This window comes from Durio zibethinus, chromosome 2, assembly GCF_047325235.1.
Source record: "Durio zibethinus cultivar Kanyao isolate XHJ-2024 chromosome 2, ASM4732523v1, whole genome shotgun sequence".
NCBI lineage: Eukaryota > Viridiplantae > Streptophyta > Magnoliopsida > Malvales > Malvaceae > Durio > Durio zibethinus.
Genome location: NC_143163.1, coordinates 6133374 through 6151509, shown reverse-complemented (window position 1 = coordinate 6151509; position 18136 = coordinate 6133374). Strand labels below are relative to the sequence as shown.

Genomic DNA, 18136 nt, shown 5'->3' with positions numbered 1-18136 from the left:
TTCATTTTATCACCACTTTAATAATGTCAAAAGAGACAAAAGTATACCACCATACACAAAGATATTTATGATAATCATTAACTTGCTTGAACACTAAGATATAATAATCCCATAAGATTAAACTTCATAATTGGTTTGGTTTTGCCAGATATTATACCAAAATTGTACTATTACTGAATAAAAAAAAAATCCAAATAAGAAAGACCACAATAAGGGTTGGTTACTATATTTATTTTTTGGGTTTAACATGTTATGTGCTATAGTATCTAAATAATTGTTGATTAAACCTTATCATGTCACTGATATTTCTTGATTTAACCTTATCATGTCATTAATATTATTTTGAGAAAGACATGTTACCCTTTTTTTTTATATCTAATTTAAAAAATGATTGCCGATCAATTAGTATCGTAATTACATCCATAAATCATGAACTGTTTCTTGATGGAATAATTATGTAATTTAATTGTATAAAAACATTATAAATATCACAAAGAATCTATAATTATTTTTATGAGAGTAGATATAGGAGATCATTGGTTTGTGTTGTTGCATGTCATTGTTACTCTTTAATAGCGGAAATTGGAAAATGTCATTGGAAATATTATTGATCAATACCTTCTGGAAGCATCCATATTACTTAATTGCCCAAGTATTCATCAATGTTTTTCACCGATTAGCAACTCCAATTGACGTTTCTTACATTAATGCCACTTAAAACGTGCAGACGTGGCGTGCATGTTCGCCTTTAAGTATTTAACTCGTGGGGAGAAACAAACCTAAACTTTAATTCAATTTGTTAACGAAGTCATCTTTAAAAGTTGATAAATTAATTTGAAATTTAATATTTCAACACTTATATTGTTTTTTATATCTAAATTATGACTTCAATTACTAAAAAAAAAAGCACAAAAAAAATTAATTTATTGTGTAACCGTCAAAGACAATGGGTAATACGAATCAGAAGAGGTCGTAGTCCTCTCCAAAATTTTTAAAATCCCTTTATATTATATTAAATTATTTTAAATTGATTAAATTAAAATTATTAATTCTAATTTTTTTTTATTTTCTTAATTCTATGCATTGTAATTTAATAGATGTTCAAATCACATTAATATTTGTTCATTTATCACACTCAATAATCATTAATTATAAAATTCTTAAAATTAAGAAAATTGTCATAAATTTCAAATAATAATCCTGTGTAATTAATAAAAATTAAAATTATTGTCTTTTAAGTATTTGATTTAGTAACTAATGGCGTTTGAAAGGATATCAAATATCTAATTTCGAGTCAGGTTTCCCTTCTTCTCTTACTTGTACTAAAATTTTATTCTCCTAATATAACAAAAAAAAATTAAAATTATTTTTTCTAACTTTCTTAATGAGACTTTATTTCCAACCAAGTATCAAATGTGTTTTTTTTTTTTGTACAAAAGATTGAAGCCTAGCTGATTTAGGGCAAAAAAAAAAAAAAAAACTGCAAGTTTTAATAATTGAACCCTAATTTGGCAAGAATCCATCTCCTAAAAAGATTAAGTAAATCATTTAGACTAAAACTTACGATCCCTTTTTCTTTTTAGCTTATTTTCAACTTCTCATCTCCATATCATTTTTCACTTTTATTTTTACGTCAGATCTCTATGTTGTTGTAATTTTTTCCAACAAAAAAAATCATATTGGATTTACTTTAGAAAAGATAGAAAAATACCATAACTTTTAATCTCAAAATTCTATTATCATTCTTTTAAAAATACATGTAGTTTTCTTGTTTTGATAAATATTTAATAATTGATTTATTCATACATCTGTTTTATTTTAATTTTTAATTGCCAACAAAATTTAAGAAAATTTTATAATTTATTAATAAATTGTGTAATTAATAATTTTACCTTTAATTGTACATTTATTAATGTTAAAAATACAATGCTATCACAATAATACTTTTATTTTATAATTTTATTAGCTCGTTATTTTTTTATTAGTATATTATTTGCATATATATATATGTTAATAAGTATGATAAAATATTTTTTTGAAAGAAAAATAGTCTTTTATATATTATTATTTTGATATTTTCAAAAATAATAATTGTCTTTTTACTTATTGACCTGATGGTTAAAGAGTTCTGAGAGTATTTAGAAGTCTTGGTTTCTAATAAAAACTTCCTCTCTTTCTAGAGTAAAAAAAAAAAAAAAGTGTACTTACTAATCATATTTTAATTTTTTAAAAAATAAGCTAAAATATTAAAAAAAAAAAAATCCTTAAACTACTTTATTTTTTTTAAAGAATTTTCTATATTTTTATTGTATTAAAATAAATTTTTTTTATGTGTATTCAAATAAATTTTTATTTCAAATAAAAGATTGGTTCATATTAAAAGTTTATTTAAGTATAAATAAAAGGTTAAAAATTTATTTGGGTATAAATTAAATGTTAAGAATTTATTTTAATATAAATCAAAGATTAAAGATTTATTTAGATGTAACAAAAATATAGGACCTTATGGAGAATAAAGCTCAAAGAAATTTTTTTTTGTGATTTTAGCCAAAAAAAAAAAAGTATGTTTCAAATATTATCCCATGAAGCAGAGTAAACAAAAAAGAAAGGCACATAGAAAATGCAAATTTTTAGTTTTCATAACAATACTACAAAATGTGTAGTTTACTATATATGATTTTGTAGAATTGCTATAATGATGTTATTTGTAACATACTATACTATATATTCACTTAAGTTTTATTAATATATGATTTTCTAGAATTGCTATAATGATGTTATTTTTAATGTACTACATTATATATTCACTTGAAGTTTTATCAGTCACGATATTTAATTTTTGGTTACTAATTTTAGTTGTTTATATAAAAAGTTGAAAAACAAATAAAAAATAGAAATAAAGAATTGAACATACGTACTAATATAAACACTCAAACTCTCAAATAAAACTTATTTCAATTAAAAAAATAAAAATGCACAAACCAACTTCAAAAGAGCAAAGAAAGAAACAGGGAATTGATAAAAAAAAAAAGGGTAAGAGTTTTCATGATTTTATTAAAAGTTACCACAAGGTTAATGTTATAAATAATTTTTAAATTATAGTAAAATATTTAATATAATATTGAGTTTTAAAAATTTTTAATATGATATTTAAATTATAAATTTGTTAATTAATATGATATTTATTTTTAACATAATTAATTATAAATACTGATACTTAATAAAAAATATTTTTTTAAATACTTAATTATTACATTAAATATATTTAAAATTTAAATATTATATTAAATATTTTATTATATTTTAAAAATCATTTCATAATACTAACTTTTATATTAATTATATTGAAGTTAATATTTAATTTATTAATAATATATAAATGTTATACATTATCAATCATGGGACAATACTTCTTTAATAAATAAAAGTAAAAATAGTTAGTTCCTTAAAAATGAATGTTAATAAGTTTATTTAATTATTAAAATTAATTTATTTTTAAAAATCTGATTAAGTTTTATTTTATTTATTAATAAAGTAATATTATTAATTTATCAATAATATTTAAAATTTATACGTGAATTTAATATAAGCTAATTATATTATACATACATTACCTCACTAACCGGCACAAATACATGAAAGCAAATTGAAGTCACTGAAGACACGACTGGTACGAGGGTACAACTGAGTCATAATTTCTGACCAGTATCAGCATGGTCCATATGTACGGTAAAGCAAAACTAGCCATATAAAAATAAAAATCTACATTCCACCAATATTTTCTCCACTTAATAAAAATAATTTATTTTCACCAAAACCATGTGGGAAAATTTTTGCTGGTAAGGCTTTTAGCCCCCTCCTTGTTCGGGACATAAAAGGAATCTTGCCATATCTTTCTTTGTTTCCTTTCTTAACTCTCTTTCTTTCCATTTTTTCTCTCTCTGAAGACAATTGGTAGCTTTGTATCAGGTTCTTGTGAAGTGTCATGAACAGCATTTATCAAGAAAAAAAAAAAGAAACAAATAAAAGCAAATGAATATGAGAAAATCATAAATTCTGATCAACGTCCCTCACTTTCTTCCATTTTCCATACTAACTGAGCTTGGATTGGTAGGCATTTTTTTTTCTTTTGCAACCGTATCCATCTGCTTTCTATCTCTTTTCCCATCTAGGGTTGGTTTCAATGGTTCCTGCCTGATGTCCTTTTCTTTTTTATTATTATTTTTGTGTAAAGTATTTGATTATTATGTTGGCTTAATTTGGAAAGGAAAAAAAAACAGTAATAATGCAGCTAAGCTCTTTATCGTACTGTTTCTTATCTGTGATCCCATTTCATATATTTGCTATTTATATCCCAGATTCCCTTCTATACATTTTCCATATCCAGTAACATTTTCACAGTACTTAACCTTGCTAGTTGCTTCTCTCTTGTATTTTGATCGATTTGAGGTGAAAAACTGGTAACTACTTTTTCCTTTTTGGGTTTGATTTCTTGTGACGATACACCCATTTTTGTTGTGTTTTTATGTACTTCTGAGCAAGGTAATTTTCTTTTATTGCTGTTCCTGGAGGGTTAATGTTATGGTTTTTTCTTCCCAACAACATATGATTTCTCAGTATGTGTATTGCCTCTTTGTCTTTCTCTACATATGGTTGTCTGCATCTTGCTAATTACCCAGTGCTGAAGCTTAGCATTTTCTTTTGTGATCAGCTGTTCGATAAGATTCTGATGTTTTGATTAAAATTTAGGTCTTCTTTTCCTTTTTATATATTTCCCTTTGAGCACCCCTTCTTCTCTCTCTTTCCAGACAACTACTGTTTCTTTGATTGTTTCCCTAGAATATTGTTGTTGCCCCTGTTTCCTTGATATTTTGGTTTGATTTTGTTTGAAGGGTTTAGATAAATTTATCCCTGGAAGAGAATGGCGAGAAAGAAAATTCAGATCAAGAAGATTGACAACGTGGCAGCAAGGCAGGTGACTTTCTCAAAGAGGAGAAAAGGACTTTTTAAGAAAGCTCATGAGCTTTCCACTCTTTGTGATGCTGAGATAGCTCTTCTAGTCTTTTCAGCCACTGGAAAGCTCTTTGAGTACTCCAGCACAAGGTTGGTCTCCTGTATCTCATATCTATATGTTAATGCTTTGCCTTGATTCTTGCTCTACCTCTGCTGGTTTTATATAGAAATCTCTGTCTGCTGTTTCATTTAATGTGCTGAATGTGCTTGGGTGAGTGAGAGAGGAAGTGAGAAACGTAATTGCTTTGAAGGATCTTTCGAATCAAGTAAAAGTATAAATTTATAATGACTGAATGTACTTGAATCTTATATTTCTATTACCAAAAAATCTTTTAATAATTTATGTCAGAAGCTGAGGGGCTTGGGGTGGGAGGCCATGGTTTCACATGCATGTCTTTATGAATTTTGTTGATGCTAGTTCATACTTTACTAAACCTTGTTTAAGCCATATCTTATGAATGATCTGCTGTCTTACGAGAAGTTGATATCTGCTGTCTTACAAGAAGTTAATGCTTTCCATATATCTTTGCCGTGCAACTTCGAACACAACACTGATATTTTACCTTTCATTTTTCCTTTTAAGGTGAAAGGTGATCCTTCATTATGAAATCCCCATTATCTAAATCTTCCTACCAACTTTCATTAATAACTTAAAAGTCATATTTGGTGCATAAGATGATAAATAGAATAGGATGATAATTATCCTATATTATGTTTGGTTTGTATTTAAACAAAATGATAGGATTATAAAAAGAATTAATTGTTATATTAGTATAGGATGATTCAATCCTCTCAAAGTGGAGAGGATTATTTTTAATCCATGAGATTGTACTTACATGTCCAATTAAACTCTTAAAAATTACATCAATAATTTAAATTATATAAATTTTGAGAAATGATAATTTTAGCCAATAAATAAATTATTCTATCATAATCTTTGCATACATCAAACACAAGATAGGATGACATTATTTAATTTAATTTTATTCATAATATTATTTTATCCTATCCTATCATAATTTTGTATACTAAACACATCTTAATTTCATAAGATATGCACATAAAAGGGCTCCTACCAAATGACGAATGCTATATGAAAATCCCCAACAATATTAGAATACCAAAATGAATATTAGAATCTCCAACAACAAATGAGAAACGTGAATCCACTGTCTTAAAAAAGGTAAATATATATGCATTTGTTAAATTATCTTGTTAATCAGTGTACTAAGGGCACTTACAATTTAACATTGCGAATTACTGTATATTTAGAGAGAAATCAGTCTTGCATCTAACATATTGTTAGAAACCTTCATATTACAATCAATTATCAAGTTAGTATGAAAATATTTCTAAACATAGTAATTTAAAACTGTGGAGAAATAGTTTGGTGTACTCTAAAAAATTTTCTGAATTAATATAAGTAACTAGTTTATGTTCTTGATTTTGATATTATAGTAAGTATCGAATTAATTGGATAATGAACATATCTATTCTATTGTGCATGTATAGCCTACAATATTAAACAACTACACCTTATATTTCAGCACAATTAAGACATGCAAATTGGTAGCTCTTATATAAATGTATATATAATCAGTGTTACTCTATAATCAGTCATCATTAATATTGGCTTCCCTTTTGTAGCTATCTCAAGAGAAGTACTTAAACCTAGAGTAAATATATCTATTGAGGTGCAACTAGCTAGTGATCATGTGTCTACAAAGTAAAAATTTGGGATACAAAGAAACACCTGATAATGGCTGGTGTTTTGTTTTCTTTTATCTCTTTTCTTTACATAATAAGAAGAATGCTGAACTAGAATTCATCATGTAAGTGTGTATACATAAATTCTCTTTATTTAGAATTAGGTGCAGAAGTGTAATTCTCTTAGAAACTTAATCTCAACCTTTTGTTTTTATATACAGTAGTGAAGTCAGATGCGAGATCAATCAAACAAGATTTATATTTGAGAATAATTTGAGATTAAGCATGAATTGAAGACATAAAATTTTGAACATAGGGATAAGTTGCTTTGTGCCTTTGTTATAATATGGTCTAATTTTATTAATGGTATAAAGGCTACATGATTTTTTTGATTATCAAGCAGATGGATGTCACAAGGATCAATCCTAGTAAATTACTACCACCCCTGGTAAATATACAATGTTATAATTTGAAAAATTATTCTATTTAAAAAAATTGTAAAATTTTGTTTGTTTACAAATGCTGAGTCCATGTTATTGCATAAGAGTTTCACATGGATCTCGTGTGGGATGGATAATCAAGAGGCTATTCTTTTGTACCTCCCTTTTCTCTTGATTTTAATTTCTTTTTCTTTGGCAAAATTAGAAAAAGGTATTCTAAGTACAACCGAATTATTTGTCATGGAAAAAAAATTGTATATGTGAATCTGACGACACCTTTTCTTAAACAACAAGGAAAGTTTGTTAGGATAAAATCTCCTTTCTGGCTAAATTGGCAATGATTTTTAAGCAATTTAATTTTAATAAATTTATATTTTTTACTAGCCTTAATTCTAATAAAGATCCAAAGAGGATATTCTAAGCTAGTTTAGATCATCCTTAATTGTTAAAGAACAAAAGGGGATATATAGCTAGCAACAGGTTTATAAGATATGCTTTTCTAATTGTGTGAATATTTTTACTACTCATTGAATTAGAGAGGCATGAGAAAATGACATTGTATATTTTCTTTAAGGTAACATTTGATATTATTTTTAAGATATCATGATAATGCAATTATGAAAATGATTTTATTACTAAGGTAATATTATCATTTATGACTGAAAATCATTTTGTTTGGTTAACAATTGTTAATTCATATGAGTTAAAGATTGCGGTATTTAGTATTACTAAAAATTAAATATTATTTTATTTAAAAGTACGAAAATAACCATCTTTATTGTAATAGTTACACAAGTTAATGATTTAAATATTATTTAAAGATAATAATTTATAAAACATTATAATATTTTATTTATTTTATAATAAATATAATTAAATTATTAAATTAAATTATTTATTTATTAAGTAAGCTAATTTTTATAATATCAATTATGTAAAAAACTTTTTGAAATCTATTAAAATCATTTTTTTTCTTTAAGTTAAAGCAGAATTTTATTAATAAAAGAGAAATAGCAAATTATAACTAGGTAACCAAATCATAGTTACGGTATATTGCGTGCTTTGCAAGACAGTCTGCAAAACAGTTTGTTTCTCTGTACACGGGCAAAAGATATTTTCTGTATGCCTGCAAGTAGGTTGAGAAGTCTGTTGAGAATCACATTTATCGCCAAGGGCTGTCACTGATCTTCTTTAGCCAAGAAGTTACCACCTTGGAATAACTTTCAACAATTAACTTTGGTAGCGGGTGAGGTTTGCTTAAATCTATTAGAATCATAATTAAAAAACAAAGACATTATATTATATAAAACATTAGAAAAAAATAAAAAAATACATAAATTATTTTTGAATTTGTTATAATGAATATTAGTTTAAAGATATTACAATTTGATAATATAAAATAATTATAATTTAAAAAGAATCAAAATTTTAATTCATATATTAAATGGGTAATATTAATTATTACTAATTTTACATATCATTTCATCTCGATAATAAAAGTTTCTAATCTTTTTGGATGGGAATTAGATTACCCTCCAATACAGTAATCTGATCATTCTAGATGATTCAACATCACTACCACATAAGATCAACAAGTGTTTACCAAACATAATGACCTAATCACCATATGCAAATCACCATAATTTTTAGAGTGATAAACACATATCAAACACTACCTGAATGCTTTTTGAAACATAAATGGAGCATATGAACTGATCATTACATAGACTAAAATTATGGTAATACCTTTGCTACCCACCATACTTTTTTAAGATAGTGTTTGGTTTCATTTTTAAGATTATTGTAATGATTTGTTCATCGCTTTCTTTAAGATTATTTCTTTTCGTTGTGGAATTCTTTTTAGAATAGAAAGATAATCCTTGCTTTTGTTTATGTTTCTATTTGGAACAAATTACATTAATTGATCCCCTTTTACTGATTAGTCAATATTTTTCACAAATTTTACGGATAGAGACCCTTATTTTCATAGTTATTATTCCTTAAATTTTTTCGAATTCATTTATTGAAAGAAAATAATTTTGAAAATTTTAAACCTTGAACTGGATCCACTAAAATGATTAAGAAGTTGAAAAAACTACCAAATCATTCCAATCTTTAGCTATCAAGATGAAGTAAAAAAAACTACCTAATCGTTTGAATCCTTAGCTATTAAGATAATAAGATAATCAAGATGATATGATTATTAGTGATTTTAAATTATTATGTTCGGTGTAATATTATAAATTATTGATGATCTTAAATCACTATATTTAATATTTTATGGGAAAAAATCATTGAATACAAAAAAACTCAAAATAACTTATCGTTAATAATAAGATTATTTAAAAAACAATCTCAATTTTTATTGAATGAACAATTTCTAAAATATGAATTCATTGTTATATAGAAAATTTAGATATGAACCAGTTCTAATTAGTATAATTCAAAGTTGTTGATATATTCACATTTAAGAGTTACATAAGTTGTCTTGTATAAAATGATTAGGAAATAGAGATTTGTTTATAAAAACGAAAAATTTGGAAAACATCGTTGTTGGCATCATTTCAAGGATAAATTTATCCTAAAATGATTTTGAAGATATTTTTTTCGATGATAAAACTTTTTCATTCATTTGGATGAAGTTTAGATCATCACATGACTTTAATTCAATTATTTTTACTAATTTAAAATTATTATCACATAAAATTCTCAAATTATTATCAAACACCGTGATTTAATCATAGTAATTAGTTCACCTTCCATTTTAAAGAGACCATCTTCAATTTTAAAGAGATTACTCTGTAGCAAATGTTAAAAAATGATGACCTGTCAGCAGTAGCTTTTAAATTTTTTATATTAAACTCATATATATGTTCAAAATTTCAATGTCAAAATCAGCCTCAAGAATCTTCCTAGATATATAATCCTGATCTATTCATTAAACATTATTCCCATATTCCTTGAATATAAAACCCTAAAACTCACTAAAGTTATTTAGTCCAATAATATACACTAAAATCAGACTAACATCATTCTCAGAATTAAATTTAAAGTTACTTGGCCACATTGAAACATAATAAGTTTTGCTGAGAGGTGGGGTATCTAAAATTGAGTCATATAAATACAAATTGTCGACTTACTCAAACCCATAAATGAATTATTGAAGAAATCACCATGTTGGAAACCAATTTGCTCCATAAACTTAGGTCCTTAGAACATCAATGAAGTATGCATACTGGACCAACTAAAACAACTGTGTACAAATTTTAAAGTGAAATGTAGGTTTCATGTGTGAATCTCCAAACAACAAGAAATTACAAATTAAATGGCCAACCAACATGAAACTATGGCATAGGACAATGGTAAAACAAAATTCACTCATGGAACAATTCTTAAAGATTCAAACTGTGAGACAAAATGGGACCATATACATTAGAGGCATTTATGTTAGGAATCCCTTGGTATTTGAGTTTTAGTAAAATTGTATTCAGATGTTTTATTTGGATTTTGGTGTAAAAATTGTGAGTGTTATCTCACTTTTATTATTAATGAAACTAATTTGTTACATACGCGATGCATTGGTTGATTTATTTATTTAAATGTGTATAGACTATAAACTCATAAATTAATATTATATAAACTTAATTTATATAAATGTTTATATTTTCCAAGTATATATAAAATACGCATTAAATTTGATAATGTGAACATGAATAGAACATTATTTTACATTGCAAATTATGTTACCTTCTCAATTGAATTATGTTACCTTCTCAATTGTTTAAAAGTTTATTTTACCTTACGCTAGGGGGGAATAAAATATTATATTACATAAATCAATCATTATGATTTTCATAGCGATTAACAAAACAACTTACATCAAAAGTACATACCATCTAAAGAAGGAATAGAAATATATACAGATATCATACCCGGCGCATTAAGGAAACTAACTACTGCTTAATTTACTATATGAAACTCACGCATTAAGGAAATTAACTATTACTCAATTTATTATGAAAAATAAGTAGACAGTGGGTTATAAAAATCTCATTGGATATAACATTTTTAGTTAAACTTAATTAAGAGGGTAGTATCTTCTTTTTATATAAAAAATCTTCTCGGCATCTTTTACATCAAATCAGAACTTAATTGATTGCGAAATACCCAAAAACGTGGATTATTACGTGCACTTAATGGTAACAACAATAAATTTATATGTACCACAGATTTATAGATAATTTTTTGAACTGAAAAAATGTATGGATTATTATTATTATTTTTTTGTATGACAATAATTAAGATGAATGGTAATTTTTTTTTAATTTAAAAAATAACATAATAAGTGATAAAAGAGAAATAAAATTCCTTATAAATGCAGTACATATTTGAAATATGAATTTGGTAGTTTTAATTGGAGATGGACATATAGTGCTCTTGATAGTTGCTAATGTTTAGGAATTTAATATGAAAAGGTTATTTAAATTTTAAATGTTGTACATATATATTTGAAAAAAGTGACTTTTGAGATAAATTTTATCTAATTTAAATTGAGATAAAATAGTTGAAAGATTTGAATAAGTTTAATTTTTTAAAATTTTAAATAGTTTAAAATTAAATAATTAATTGAATAAGATTATTTGATAAATAATTAGAATTAAATTATTATCTTCCGTGTCAAAAATATAAAATATCCTAGTAATCATCTACACGGCATATGTAAGGCGGCACTACAAAAAGTGAATGAACTTTACTTGCATCCTCTACCTTTCTTGGAAAATTAAATTCATAAGTAAATCAAATAGAATAGTGACGCACATAGAAATAAATGTGTAACGAACATCTACAATATTCAAATGCATTCTATTTCTTTAACTTTAAATTATGAAAACTTATACCATCCATCCACCACTCCAAAAGTAAAAAATAGTCGCATTCACAAAATATATACCTAATATAAGTTCAACATCATCAATAAATTCCATTCTCAGCATTCCACCCACCTCATCAAGAACTTGACATTTCAATGAACCTAAATGAGTATTCTCCCTCTCTATGTGATTCTGAACCATTTGCAATATAGCATCAACAATATCAACTAATAAAAGTATTTAAACAATGTAGAATTGAATGGCATCTCTAAAACTATCAAAAGCACTTAAATGAATAATGACCACTTTGACCTTTTATGCAGCCATGTGCCCCAACAACTATATCAACCTCTCTCTTTTGTTTCATCTCTTAGATGTGGTAAGGAGCTCTTCCATGCTCCATACAAACAACATGATGTCAACCTAACACCTTGTTTCAAAATCTTCAAAAACCTAGGAACAAAAGGTAATTATCATAAACTTTAGATATTAAAGAAGGGCAATATCAAAGAATCTGATATCAAGAGAATTATATTTGTAGTCCTATACTTGTTTAGCTAATTTCATAGTTGGTAAAAGTACCAGAATTTTATGTTAGAATAAAAGAACACCTAATAAGGTGAAAAAATGTATAATATGTATGCTAAATATAAAATCATGGAAAGATAATAGAATTTAATATTTAAAACCATATTTTTTTAAATAGTTAACTTGCATTGTAGGTTATATCTAAAATTTAAAACCGTTAATAAGAGATAAACAGGTAGTTTTGGATAACTAAATAATTGGTTTTTCGCTTAAATTTTGAAAGTTTTGGATAATTAAACAAATTTTAAATACATTTTTGATAAATAATCTAAAATTAGTAAATATCTTGTGTCAAGAAATTTTAAGAATTTTCTTTAATGTCAAAGAAAGAAACTATCTATATAAGTTTCCACATTAGTATAGCTTATCTGGTAACCATATATTTTGTAATATAATATATAAATATATATATATATCTATATGATTTGATTTAGCAAAAAATAGTTGAAGTAATTTTTAAAAATTCTAGTTTGAGCTCAGTTTTTCCTTAGAAAAGAGGTCCTGAGTTTAAATTATCTATTTCTTTTAACTATTCAAAGAAAGGAGAAAGAAAAGATTAGGGATTTCATCAAATTGGTGGCCCCCCACAGTGTTTGAATTTGAATGAAAATCGATAGTATTCAAAGTAGAAGTAAATAGGTGTTTCTCAGCATTTCTTAAGGTCAATTAATGCTAAATAATATAAAGAGAATGCAAATTTCTCATAAGCATGATCAAGAAAAGCTTTAATTCATTCACTTACAAAAGTACTTGTCATGCCTTGCCATATGTAACTGTTCATTTCTTTCTCATTTCATGAGGGCAACCTTCTTTTGCCACTGGAGTTTATATTTATTGGTTTTAGTTGCTCGTGCACCCAGCCAATTGTTAATTTTCATTATCAATTTTACACTTCTAAAATCCTTAATTTTAGTTTTAATTGCTCCTGTAAATTTTTTCTTAAAGTATCAATTTGTACATTTTATCAAAGTTCACATACAAAATATATGATTAACTTTAAAATATAGGCTAAGATTAGATGGTATAAGTTTTGGGTGGTTTATAAATGATTTAGGTGGGGAAAATTAAGGATTTTAGGATTGTTTTCTAAAGTTGATCAATAGCTTCATGTTGCAGAAGTTTGATTAACTTTTTGGGATGCACCACTAGGCCAAGATCATTAACCTCGGAACACTTTGCTTTAGGGAACAATTTCTTGGTAACTAAGGCAATTAGAATTTGAATCCTAATCACTAATACTAAGAGTCCAACAATTTACAAATAGATCATATTTTTTTTTTTTTGAAATTACCAACAGATCATAATAAAGTCGTTAATATAAAGAAAATATTTTAGAAACTATTTATTTACAGTTTTAATACATTTTTATCAATCTTTAGCTTTGCTATCTACATGATTAATGAGTTCTACATTATCCATATATCTTTCATGAACAATACATATCAATATATGAATAATGTCATTTGAGAAGATTGTGCAAGATTTCAACAGCTAATGGATTAGAGTCTAGAGATGGAGACATGAGACTTATTTTTTAAGCTTCTTCAATTCAAAAGAACTAAACTGGGGATGAAACTAGTTGTAGCTTACTTAGCTTTTCAGTGAAAAGTAGCTCTAGCTAAATTGAGTAATTTACTGTTTAATGTTCACCATTGACATGGTGGCTGAAAATTGGCATTTAAAGTTCATATTATTAGAGGTTATGTTTATCATTCACCCAATCACTTATAAACTAAGGGATATTAGGGCAGGTTCAAGTTGGAATATTTGGACATTGATTTTGAAGATAAGATATTATAATTTAAAACTGATTACACAATCTCCAGATTGAAAAAAGTTATTGCAAGTTAAAATAATAAAATTATCCCAAGCATGTCATATTATATTTTAGAAAGTCACAAGTTAGTTTTATGAAAGAAAATATAATTTAACAACTTTTCATTTATTGCAAGTTAAAATACTAAAAGTATCCAAATCAATTTGAATTATAGGCTTTTATTAATTTTTATTTTTTATAAAATAAAAAAAATTTTTCATTTCTAAATTAGTGCAAAAAAACTAAAATTACTATTAAAAGATTTTCTTTTAAAAGTTTCAAAAGTCCATAAATCGAATCATATGAAATAATGGAATTTGGTTAGAATTATTAAATTCAGTTTCTAAAAAATGAAAATATTACACATTAACCGAATTTTGTCCAAAATCAAGTTGGACCAAACACTTATCAACCCTACTATTGAAACAAGAATTTATTTATTGAGATAAAATTGTTTTATATATATATATTAAATTCTTGAGATAAAATTGTTATATATATATATATATATATATATATATATTGTAAAGCAAGCTTTTATTGAAAATATAAATCGTTCATACAGAGAAGGGCTGTCAAGAACCCTTTTAACACCTTAAGTTTTTAACACAGACTCCTGCATGATATACTACAGCCAGGTATAGCACTTTCATAATTCGTTACCTACAGTCTATGAAACTCTGATTTTACAGCCAGAGATAAAATTGTTATATAGACAATATATAAGGGAAATTAAAAAACTTTTAAAGTTAAAAATGCAATTATAATCTTTATACTGGCTAGAACCCTTAACTTTGAGCAAGCGAAGACTTATCCTAGCAAGCACACAGACTAGGTTTGCCGTCCCATATTTATATATGCATCATATATGGTTAGGAAAATGCTCGGAAATTGCTCCTTAGATCACCCTACTTTGGTTCCTATATATCAGAGATTCATCCCCGAGTCCAATAAGGGTGTGTGTACTAACAGATATTCTATAATATATATAATCTTTCAACTCTATTGCAAACCAAATATTATCTGTTTTTCTTTTTCTTTTTTTTTTTGGTCTTAAGTTAGGGTAGTTCTACTAGTGACTGATCAGTGTCATTCTGTTGTTATCCCTAGTACGTGGCAGGTGATTGAAAGGCGCAATCTGGAGTCAGAAAGGTTTGACAGATTGGACACCATTCCATCTCTTGAGCTGCAGGTTATAAGAGCTTTTATTCTTTTCTTCTTGTTTGTATTGCACATACAATACAGGTTGCTGCTGGTAAATTATGGGAAATTTATAGCAATGCTATCTGTTTTATTTATAATATCACAAGGTAAGTGTGTTGCAATTATCAATTAGGTGGATTAAGCACATGTAAGAAGCCCTTTTATCTTTAGAAGCTCATCTGTCACTGCTGCAATTTTGTATTATTGTCGATATTCAAATTGTAAACAGCATAAATCACCGTTCTATACTGTCTTCCTAAGTAACAATAATATTCTTTTCGAATCCAATACTACCATATTTGTTGGTTTACTCATCTACTAATGATTTCAAGTCATTTTACCATGATACTCAGTTCGGGTACCTAAGGATATTAACCTTGTTTTAAGATTCAACCATGTATATCATCCAAACGAACAATTGTCACAAAAAATTGCGGTCTTTGAATCTTCATGAGTATTAAATATCTTGTCAAACTAGCATGTTTACATTTTAACTTTGAACTTCTTGCGTAAATGTTACTGTCTGTATGAAAAATTAGAGTGACTAAGAATTTAGTCCTAGAAAATGCAACTGCGGCAGCACATTCCAATTTAATTGGGTGTCCCTTGAAAATTCCTGCTATAGTACCTGATCTTGTTATCCCTATTTGCTTGGAAAGTGATAACCAATTGATGCTGAAGAAGCTGCTCTTTTGTTTTGTTTTAGCTTGAGAGTAGCACTTATGCTATGTTGAGTAAGGAAGTAGCAGAAAAAACCCAAGAACTGAGGTAATTTGAATATTTGCTGCTTTGTCGTTGCGATATATGAGGTTACCATGATGATGTTGTGCCATCCTTTCATTGATAGACAGTTGAGAGGAGAGGAGCTCCAAGGTTTAGACTTAGAAGAATTAAAGCACCTAGAGAAATTACTCGAAGGAGGCCTGAGCCAAGTTACGAAAACAAAGGTTTTTGAAGTCCTATCTCCTCCAACTCACCCCTCATCCTCGCATTTTAAGCTTTATTTTCACCCTCAGTTAGTGGATGTTATATTGTCACCTGAAACTTTTGTAGGTTGTGATCTAACTAATGGTGAAACTTTCATGTTTCAGGATGAGCGATGTATGAAAGAAATCAGCACCCTCAAGAGGAAGGTGATACAAGTAGCTAACTTGCAACAATTGATAGGATTTGCATAAGTTTCTTATAGTAAAAAGGAATAAATTGGATGATATCAAATATGGAACATGACAATTTTACTGTTTTAATTTCCCAATTGAAGATTTCTTTTGTTAATCTTGTTTTTTTTTCATGGCTTGCTTAATATGTAGTGCAACTTGATTCCATTATGTAGAAAATAAGCAAGTGAAGAAAGATTTAAAATATTAAGTTCTGGCGATAGCTTAGGCAATATATAGTGGAAAGTTTCAATGGAAGAGATATGAAACTTAAAAGGGCCCAGGAAACAATTGAAAATATCTGCTTCTGCATTCAAAGATTTTAATCCGCAAAGATTCACTGTACTTTGTTTATTCTCAATACTTCTCTCTCACTCTCCTGCACAAATATCTAGTACTTAAATTCTTTATCATTGTTGAATTTGAAGGGAGCTGAACTGATGGAGGAAAACCAGCTATTGAAACAGCAAGTGAGTGTGTACTCATTTCAAAAACTTTCTTGTATCCTGCTTTCACTTCATTGACAGCCAAGTTAATTTTGTTAGATGGAGAATTTACCTCATGTGGTGGAAGCAGTTGTAGCTCATCAAGGCCAATCATCTGAGTCAATTGCTCATGTTCAGAGATCTGGAGATCCTCCTCAGGGGTATAATAGCTCTGACGTTTCTCTCAGATTGGGGTAAGTAGTCATGTAACATTTTGCATCTATAATTTTAGATGAATCAGATTTTGATATTACTACCAAATATAGCAACAGCACAAATAATGGATCCATTTATCTCTGTTAAAACATTGTAGTTGCTTTACAAAATTACTTGGTTGTTGGTACTGCAAATACTGAATTGCTTCTCTTTCTGCTATAGCCTGGCCTGAGTGTATCATCGAATGCCTTTCTGCAGGTTACCTCTCCCCGACTGTTGAAAGGTTTGAGAGGATGTTGTGAAGAAGTGATCATGATCTTGCATAATCTTATCATTAAAATATAGAACCTGGCTCTTGTATGTATATTGTATTTGTGTTTATATAGGCTCAAGATAACCAATTTATCCACTCTAATCGTACTTGTTGATGAGTCAGTAATTTGTTTTAGGAAGAAGTCAGATTACAATAAAACTGGGTTTTACATGCCTATTTAAGTGTATAAATAGATGAGTCATTTGGTGATCTCAATATACAAATATATACATTGCTAAGTGTATAAGGGTTTGAAAGTGTTGGAAGAAGCTACCGGTCATACACGCATTAGGCATTTATAATTGAATTTGTTATGCATATTGGCAAATTAAATCATTTCAAAAGATTGGGTTATCAATTATGTATTTGAAATCTATTGCCATGTTG

The 18136-nt window shown here is 27.0% G+C and overlaps 1 protein-coding gene across 4 annotated transcripts; it reads left to right on the top strand.

Annotated features, from left to right (window-relative positions):
- The first annotated feature begins 3890 nt into the window (after window positions 1-3890).
- LOC111308342 (MADS-box protein SVP-like) lies at window positions 3891-18030 on the top strand. 4 transcript variants are annotated; one of them, XM_089748045.1, is made up of 9 exons: window positions 3891-4110; window positions 4893-5103; window positions 15546-15627; window positions 16345-16406; window positions 16486-16585; window positions 16730-16771; window positions 17224-17265; window positions 17341-17474; window positions 17695-18030. In XM_089748045.1, exons 2-9 carry the CDS (start codon window positions 4922-4924, stop codon window positions 17714-17716), a joined length of 666 nt encoding a protein of 221 aa, XP_089604171.1. In that variant the 5' UTR covers window positions 3891-4110; window positions 4893-4921; the 3' UTR covers window positions 17717-18030. The 4 variants fall into 4 exon arrangements, with proteins under 4 accessions (XP_089604171.1, XP_089604175.1, XP_022762399.1 ...); XM_089748049.1 differs by having other exon boundaries at window positions 17659-18030; XM_089748047.1 differs by lacking the exon at window positions 3891-4110 and adding an exon at window positions 4378-4460.
- Window positions 18031-18136: the final 106 nt, after the last annotated feature.